General features: G+C 54.7%; 1 protein-coding gene across 2 annotated transcripts; it reads right to left on the bottom strand.

The window, feature by feature from the left end:
• Nucleotides 1-2,039: 2,039 nt before the first annotated feature.
• Nucleotides 2,040-7,383, bottom strand: LOC117087585 (sulfotransferase 1A1-like). Of its 2 annotated transcripts, none has more exons than XM_033217979.1 (8): nucleotides 7,228-7,383; nucleotides 6,012-6,163; nucleotides 5,782-5,907; nucleotides 5,595-5,692; nucleotides 3,685-3,811; nucleotides 3,495-3,589; nucleotides 2,506-2,686; nucleotides 2,040-2,384 (listed from the first exon to the last, which is right to left on the bottom strand). In XM_033217979.1, exons 2-8 carry the CDS (start codon nucleotides 6,157-6,159, stop codon nucleotides 2,272-2,274), a joined length of 888 nt encoding a protein of 295 aa, XP_033073870.1. In that variant the 5' UTR covers nucleotides 6,160-6,163; nucleotides 7,228-7,383; the 3' UTR covers nucleotides 2,040-2,271. The 2 variants fall into 2 exon arrangements, with proteins under 2 accessions (XP_033073870.1, XP_033073871.1); XM_033217980.1 differs by having other exon boundaries at nucleotides 6,012-6,187; nucleotides 7,228-7,366.
• Nucleotides 7,384-8,778: the final 1,395 nt, after the last annotated feature.

Below are 8,778 nucleotides of genomic sequence, written 5' to 3'. Positions count from 1 at the left end.
TGTATCCCCAAACCATCTGCTACTACCACGCCCTGATCCACACGCCCCCACAGCAGGTAAAGCAGCCTCCAGGGGAGACGTCATTGGTGACACCTCCAATGTCACCAATTGATTAGAGAGGCTAGCATCCCCTTCCTTATATAACCCTTTGTCCTCATCTCCCAAGCTAATGGGACCTGCCAGTAGCCCTCCCTCTTCCACTCCAGCCCCAAAGGCCACTGACCCCTTGCCAACCCTGGCAGCCTTGGCAAGCCCCAAGTCAGCGGCATTCCTTCTGCAGCCCCAGGAGAACCAGCTCTGAGATGGGAATCTCCTGCCCTGAGCCCGGGGCTTTTGCCTCCTCGTGCTCCTGGTGACATGGGACACAAGCCACCTGAGGCCAGGATCCTCGCCTGCCACCCTCTGGGCTGCCCTCGGTCTTCTGAACACAGCATCCCTGAAAGGCAGCAGACCCTCCAGCTATGGCCCCACTGGGAGGGAGTCAAGCGCCCCGTCCTCTCCCCACCCTTTTCACTGCCCTGAGCCTCCCGCCACTGAGGAAAGAGCTCTGTAGCAGCAGGGACTGGGCCAAGACTTCTTGACCCCAGAGTGAAGGATGATGAGAGTGGCTGAGAGTCCACCGCCCAGAGGCTCCTGTGGTCTAGGCTGGGGGAAGGGGGTGCCTGTCCTGGCCTGGGGGTCTCTGAGCAGCCCTTCCTGTCTGCCTGCCACACAGCCCCAGGATGACTACTCGGTCCTGTTTGAAGACACCTCCTATGCAGACGGCTATTCCCCTCCCCTCAATGTGGCTCAGAGGTACGTGGTGGCTTGTAAGGAGCCCAAGAAAAAGTGACCCTGCCTGGTGGACTCGCCATCCCCCAACGACACAGGGCAGGACAGCAGAGGATGTGCTGGGATTAAACAGACATTCCTCCTCCACTCATCTCCTGGGTTTTACTTCTCCAGACCCTCTCCTCTCTCCAAACAGGGCAAGTTGGGGAGCTGGAGTGGGGAGCTGGCCGTATTTGGCCCCGTTGGGCGATCACTCTTTCAGCTCAGGGGTTCTCTTGGCTTGAAATAGAGACTCTGCATTGAATACAAGTCATAGTTTTGTTGTTGTTGTTGTTATTGTTGTTTTAAGACTGAGTCTTGCTCTATCGCCCAGCCTGGAGCACAGTGGCATGATCCTGGCTCAGTGAAACCTCCACCTCCTCGGTTCAATCGATTCTCCCACCTCAGCCTCCGGAGTAGGTGAGATTACAGGTGCACACCACCATGCCCAGCTAATTTTTGTAGTTTTAGTAGAGATGGGGTTTCGCCATGATGGCCGGGCTGCTCTTGAACTCCTGACCTCAAGTGATCCGCCAGGCTGAAGTGCTGAGATTAGAGGCATAAGCCACTGAGCCCAGCTCAAATAAAAATAGTATTTAATTTAATTTAATTACTTATTTATTTTCAAGGCAGAGTTTTGCTCTTATGCCCAGGCTGGAGTGAAGTGGCGCGATCTTGGTTGACTGCAACGTCTGTGCCTGGGTTCAAGCGATTCTCCTGCCTCAGCCTCCAGAGTAGCTGAGATTACAGGTGCCTGCCACCATGCTCGGCTCATTTTTGTGTGTTTTTTTTTTTTTTGCTTGTTTGTTTTTATTTTGTTTGTTTGTTTGTTTGTTTTAGTAGAGACGGGGTTTCACCATGCTGGCCAGAATGGTCCTGAATCATAATTTATTTTAATTAAATTTTATTTATTTATTTCTCAAGGCAAGGTTCACTCTGTCCCTCAGGCTTGAGTAGATTAGCCTAGTCACAGCCAACTGCAGCCACAACCTTCCTGACTCAGGTGATCCTCCTGCCTTCTCTTGCCAAGTAGCTGGGACTACAGGTGCCCACCACCACGTGCAGATCATTTTCTCAAATTTTTGTAGGGATGGCGTTTGTAATGCTGACCAGGCTGGTCCCAAACTCCTCTCCTCCAGTGATCCTCTGGCCTCAGCTTCGCAAATTGCTGGGATTATAGACATGAGCCACTCTGCCTGGCCCACAAATCATATTTTATTGTTTTTGTTAAAACTGATATTATTTTGTTCTTATTATTATTTTTTTCAACAGAATCTCACTATGTTGCCCAGGTTGGTCTTGAACTCCTGGGTTCAGATGATCCTCCCACCTCAACCTCCCAAATTGCTGGGATTACAGACATAACCTACTGTCCCTGGCCCTCAATTCATATTTGATTCTTGAGCCGCTTGGTCAGGCTTGATTCGCACACTCCCTCTGCAGTGACCCCGGGAGCCCCTCTCACAGCTCAGAGCGGAAGCTGAGGCTGCAGCCTGCCATCTTCTCCGCATAGTCCGCATCGAAGCGCTCATTCTGCGCCACGGTGAAGGTGGTCTTCCAGTCCCCAGCCATGCCTCGGGGAGGAAGGCAGGGAGCAAAGCTGGAGTCTCATCCCAGGGGAGTCCCCGAGTGCCTATGGGGAGGCTCCAGCCGCTGCTCCCACCCGCCCCAAACCCCGTGCTGGCCGGCGCCCACCTTTCCTCATGAAGGAGGAGATACGGTGGTCCATGAACTCCTGGGGGACGGTGGTGTAGTTGGTCATAGGGTTCTTCTTCATCTCCTTGAATGACGTGTGTTGAACCATGAGGTCCACGGTCTCCTCCGGCAGGGAGCGCCCCACAAACTCCAGGATCTTCCGAATCTCCCTTTTGGGGTTCTGAGCAGCAGAGGGCTCCTCAGTGGAGGCTAGGTTTGCTGATTTGGGAAAATAAAAGGGGTCCCCTTCTCTAACCTCAGAGGGGAACTGGCCACTTCCACTAGAATACCCACAGAGCCAGCTCCTCGACCCCCGGGGCCCCGGTCCCTGGGGCAAAATGAATTGCTCTCTGCCCTGTGATCCCGTCATGAGCTGGGCTTGGCTCCTATGGGTGAGGACTGGGATGGTCGTCTTCTGTGACTGTGGCCCTGGGTGGCATAACCGTTGGCAGGGAGAAGGAATCAGAATAGAGAGCTGATCCGTGGCAAGTGACCATGGTCCAGGCCTGTAATCCCAACACTTTGGGAGGCTGAGGCAGGCGGATCACCTGAGCTCAGGAGATGGAGACCCACCTGGCCAACATGGCAAAACACAAAAATTAGCCAGGCGTGGTAGTGTGCACCTGTAATCCCAGCTACTCAGGAGGCTGAGGGAGGAGAATCACTTGAACCTGGGAGGGGGAGGTTATACTGAGCTGATATCACACAACTGCACGCCATCCTGGACAACAGAGCAAGACTTGGTCTCAAAAAAATGTAGCTGATCCGTGGCCACCCATGCAGCTGACTCAGGCACAGGAGATGAGAGCTGTGTGGGACCCGCTGCCAGGTGGGGCTGTAGCGGGGAGGCCTGGGCCAGGGAGGCAGGATGGGGAATCCGGGCCTGTTGTGGGGGCCACCCAGGGAGGTGGCTGGGTGGCCTTGGCGGGTCCCTGTGAGGTGCCTGCCCCCAGGTGTCACATGAGGGGAAGCATCGCAGGTGGTCTCACCTCCTTCATGTCTTCATAGAAGAGGTAGAGAACAGGGTGGGTGTGGCTCAGCTCCCACCACTCCTGCACATGCTGGTACCAGGACCCGTAGCACACTGGAGAAATGGGCAGGGGGCAGGGACACAGGGTTGCTGTGCGTTGTAGCCAGCACACCTTGGCTCCACACCCTCCTTCCTCCCGTCAAACCCACCTTCTCCGGCCATGAACTTCTCCAGGAAGCTGTCCCAGGTCCCAGGGTCAGGGTGCACCTTGGCCATGTGGTAGAAGTGGTAGTAGGAGACCGCCACATCCTTTGCGTTGCGGGCAACATAGACCACCTGTGGGGGCAGAAGACTCGACCCCAGCACCATCACCACACAGCCTTCCCCTGGCCAGCTCATCTCTTGGTTTGGCAGAGGAAGAACCTGAGACTTAGAGGCTGACTTGCTTGAGATCTCATCGCACCGGTAGGGCCAAGCTGGGATCTGAACCCTGCTTGGAAGCCAAAATCCTGCCCGGTCCCTGAGACCATCATATTCTAAAGTAATATAATCTGTATCAATGCATCACACCCCGATCTGGAGCAAGGCATGCTCCGCCAGGCATGTTCCCACCACCACCAAATTTTGTGGGCCCATGAGGATCCACCCTCTACCTTTCTTAGATCTACACTGAAGTCTCATGTTCTTGGTCATCAGAGCAAAAGGCAGACAGTCCCCCCGCCGCGGAAGATAAGACAAGGCTGGAGGAAGTGAGGCGACTTTCTCAGAAGAACAGGACCAAAGCTGGGCTGAGCCGGGACCTCCTTCCCTGGATTCACATGCCCCACACCTTACCTGGACCTTTGAGTTTTCTTTTTGTTGTGTGTGTTGTGGGATTTTTTTTTTTTTTTTTTTTGAGACTCTGTCTCAAAAAAAAAAAAAGACCTTGGTCTTTCTTTATTCGTGTCGCCCAGGTTGGAGTGCACTGGAGTGATAATAGCTCACTGCAACCTTGACCTCCCAGGCTCAAGCAATCCTCCAACCTCGGACTTTTGAGTACCTGGCACTACAGCGCCATACCACCATGCCCTGCTGATATTTTGCATTTTTTATAGAGATGGAGTCTCCCCATGTTTCCCGGGCTGGTCTGGAACTCCTGAGCTCAAGTGTTCCACCCACGTTAGCCTCCCAAAGTGCTGGCATTACAGCAGCGAGCCATCACAGGTGGCAAATCTTTTTTAATATTTATTTGTTTGAAAGGAAGTCTCGTTCTGTCTCCCAGGCTGAAGTGCAGTGGCATGATCTCAGCTCACTGCAACCACCGACTCTCAGGTCAAGCGATTCTCACATGTCAGCATCCTGAGTAGCTGGGATTATAGGCGCCTGCCTCAACGCCTGGCTAAGTTTTGTATTTTTAGTAGAGATGAGGTTTCTTCATGTTGGCCAGGATGATCTCGAACTCCTGACCTCAGGTGATCTGCCCACCTCAGCCTCCCAAACTGCTGGTATTACAGGTGAGAGCCACAACAGGCCTAGCCCCCCGCCCCCTGCTGCTTTTTTTTTTTTTTTTTGAGACAGTTTTACTCATGTTTCCCAGGCTGCAGTGCAATGGTGAGGTCTCGGTTGACTGCAACCTCTGCTTCCCGTGTTGGAGCAATTCTCCTGCCTCGGCCTCCCGAGTGGCTGGGATTACAGATGTCTGTCACCACACCTGGCTAATTTTTTTGTATTTTTAGTAGAGATGGGGTTTTGCCATGTAGGCCAGGCTGGTCTCGAACTCCTAGTCTAAAGTGATTTGCCTGCCTCAGTCTCTTAAAGTGCTGGGATTACAGACGTCAGCCACCGCGACTGCCGGCCCCTCTTTTTATTCTTCATCTTTTTTTGCGACAAGATTTCTCTGTCACCCAGTCTGGAGTGCAGTGGTGTGATCATAGCTTACTTCACTCTTGAACTCCCAGGCTCAGGTGATCCTCCCACCTCAGCCTCCTGAGTAGCTGCTACTACAGGCACACACCACTATGCATACCTGATTTTTTTTTTGGACAAGACAGGTTTGAAACTTCTGCCTTCAAGGGATCTTCCCACCTCAGCCTCCCAAAGTGCTGGGATTACGGATGTGAAACACTGTGCCCAGCCTCACCTTGACCTTCTGATCCAACAGAGTCTGGGGCAGCAGGGCCAGGGGCAGGTGTGTCTTCAGGAGCCGTGGGGCCGGTGTGTCTTTCAGAGTCTCCAGCCCTGAGCAGTGGGTCAGGGAAGGTCTGGTGAGCTGAAGGCCCAGCCCTGTCTTCCTCCCCTCCCCTTGCACCCAGGACACGGTCACACACCTGAGGGAATCCCTGGGGCCTTGAACTCAAGGAAGGGCACCCGCATCAAGATGGGAACTCGGTGACACTTCTCCAGGTCGCCGCCTTGGTAGATCATGTCCAGTATCTGGCTCACCCAGGTAGTCCCTGGAGAGGGAGGGAGCTGGGAGGTGAGCAGGCTGAAGGCACAACCTCGCTGGCCAAGGTGGGGACTGCCGCCTGGGAGTGGGTGGGTGGCCCTCCTCACCTACCGGACTTGGGGTAGGTGCTGATGAGCAGGTCATCGGGCCGGGCCCGGAAGCTCTGCAGGGGTCCCAGTGCCTCTGCAAAGTACTTGATGAGCGGAACCCCCTTCACGTACTCCAGTGGTGGGCGGGAGGTGTCCTGGATCAGCTCCATGTTCCTGTGTCAGGAGCCAGAGCCAGGCCCGCTTCCTTTAACACCATCACAACAGCAAGAAAGCGGCATTCTTGCTTTCAGGGAAGTCACTGGGGCCTAGGGAGGCTGAGTGACTTGCCTACACTCACAAAGCCAGTCAGTGGCAGGGCTGGGGCTGAAACCAGGTCAGCCTCTAATGCGGTGGTTCCCCAGCCTGGCCACACCTTTCATTCACCTGCAGAGCTGTTCAAAATCCCAGGGCCTGGGCCATGGTGCAGACCAGTGAAAGCACCCTCGCGGCGCGGGGCCCAGATAGCAGGGTGTGTGAAGGTCTCCAGGAGCGTCCAGCTGCACTGAGGAAGCTCTAGGGCCTGCCTGTGCTGTCTCCCTACCAGCCAGTGCCGTCTGTCTCACCATTTCCTGCTGTGACCCCCAGCCTCCACCCAGTGGGCTCCTGTCCCCAATGCTCCCCTCCTTGAGTTCCCTGTGCCCCTCACATGTGGAAACCTCCCAGGCTGACCAGGCCTGTGATCCACTTGCCCGGCCACAGTCCATCTGGGCTCCAGGACAAACAACGGCCCACTGAGCAACTGAGCTGGTACTAGGGGCCAGAGCCTGGCGTGGGAATGAACAAAACTCTGATGACTCAGCAAAAGGACGGGCCCAGGCAGGGTGGCTCCCGCCTGTAATCCCAGACCCTAGGGAGGCCGAGGCCAGGAGTTGGAGACCAATCTGGGCAGCATTGCAAGACACCATCTCTAAAAATCTTTTAAAAATATTTTTAAAAACTATCCAGGCAGAATGGTAGGTCCTAGCTACTCCAGAGGCTGAGGCAGGAGAATCACTTGAGCCCAGGAATTAAAGGCTGCAGTGGCCAGGATCCCACAGCACTCCAGCCTGGGTGACAACAAGACCTGGCCTCCCCAGAAAAAAAACGGAAGGGAGGGGGATTCACGCCAGCCGGGGTTGTCTGAAATGGGATATCCATGGGGAAAGGGCAGGGATGGGAGAGGCCTCGGCTTCTGGAATGTTGGAGCCAGAAGCTGAGCAGAGTGAGGGAGCCCTGGGCCATTCCAGTGTGTCACTCACCTGAGCTCTCGGGAACCTGGCCTTGTGCCCTCCTCGCCCGCAGTGGCTGAGTGTGGGTCCAATGTGGGGAATGCAGGGGTGTTGTCTGTGCTGAGGGTTTCCTAGGTCCAGTGTGGGAGGGATCTGGAGCTAGGGCCGGACTTAGATTTGCTTCCGGAAGGAAGGGGTGGGGTTGGGGGTGGAGGAACTTCTCCATTGCCCTCCTTAGTATGCCAGCTGGAGACAAGCTTAGCGTGATCTCCAAAGCCATGACTGGGTTTGATGTGTAGAAAACAGAAGAATGAAAGGGGAAAGGGCCCAGTGGTTTGTTTTTGTTTTTTTTTAAGCTGTCATGGGTCACCTGACCTGCTCCTGCCAGGCAGGCCAACAGACAAGCTTTCTCTAATTGACCCAGGCAAGAGAGGGGAGGGATTGGAGGAGAAAGATGGGATAGGTAGGCCCAGGAAAGGTCACCTACCTGCCTGCTCCAGGCCAGTCTTGAAGGTGCCAGGGGTTCTGGCCCAGTGCAGCCCATAGGCCCCAGCAGCCCATGCACTCCAGGCTCTGACCACAAGGCCAGTCTGGAGTGATGTGTGTGGGCAGAGTGAAGGGGCAGCGGGGAACAGAGCATGGATGCATAAACCAAGAAAGAACAAGGACACTGCAGTCCCACTGCCCTGGGAGCCAGCCCCAGCTTCATGGCTCCCGGAGGGAACTCACACAACATTGATAGAAGATCCTAGAAGAACAGCAGCCCATGGCAGGTGCTTTTGTTTCCCTGGGTTTGAAGGAGGCTCCACAGACAAGAGATCAGAGGAAGTGGAGGCTTGGAAGCCACAGGGCCCCGTGGAAGGAGGGCATCCCCCCATCCTCCTCGTTCTTTGTCCTCACTATTTAAAGTCCAAGGTCAAGCTGGGCACGAGATAGCTAACCAACCCTCTGAGTAAAGGTGAGTCTCCCAAGCCTTCCAAGAAATGTGTGAGTTCAGAAGCAAGCGGGCAGGTGGGAGTGTGGGGGAAGCTGAGGCATGGGCTTCCAGGCAGAGGAGAGGCTGCTCCCCTGCTAGGGCCACAGGCCCCTCCACCCTCCTCTGTGCCCCTGAGGAATCCCCGTGACTGGCACGTCCTCAGGCTACTAGCTCCGCCCCTGCCCTAGCAACCTTCAGGAGGCCCCCTTGACTCAGACTTTGCATTGCACTCCAGTAACAACCGGTCAGACCCACACGGGGTGGCACAGAAAAGAGGCAAGAATGTGAGATTAATAGAGTGGTAGCAAGTGAATAGAAAATCCCAGGCAGCAGTTTCACATGACCAGAAGAAGGAAACTTGAAATAGCTGCATATGCTAAGGGTCAATAAGTCCCTGAAAAATAGGATGAGGACCAAGCTGCCTACGACCAACCAGACACAACATGGCGCTGTATTTGATGTAGGTTTCACCTGGGATCTCACTGTACGATCAGTAACATACAAAACCATACACCCGCCAGTGCCAAGACGGCTCCAGGAACACCTGGATTTGGGTGTAAATTGTGGCACCACAGTCTTGAGAAATCTTTACCTTTTCCTGGAAT

This window comes from Trachypithecus francoisi, unplaced genomic scaffold, assembly GCF_009764315.1.
Source record: "Trachypithecus francoisi isolate TF-2019V2 unplaced genomic scaffold, Tfra_2.0 Lachesis_group10, whole genome shotgun sequence".
In the NCBI taxonomy this organism is placed as follows: Eukaryota; Metazoa; Chordata; class Mammalia; order Primates; family Cercopithecidae; genus Trachypithecus; species Trachypithecus francoisi.
This window is presented reverse-complemented; position numbering and strand designations above follow the sequence as displayed.

Bases quoted from the DNA above. Each gene is read 5' to 3' on its own strand.
- LOC117087585 (XM_033217979.1), bottom strand. From the start codon at position 6,159: ATGGAGCTGATCCAGGACACCTCCCGCCCACCACTGGAGTACGTGAAG. The intron at 5,693-5,781 runs GTGTGTGACCGT...CCCACTGCTCAG, and splicing joins GGCCCCAGGGATTCCCTCAG to GGCTGGAGACTCTGAAAGAC. The intron at 3,590-3,684 runs GTGGGTTTGACG...CCATTTCTCCAG, and splicing joins GAAGTTCATGGCCGGAGAAG to TGTGCTACGGGTCCTGGTAC.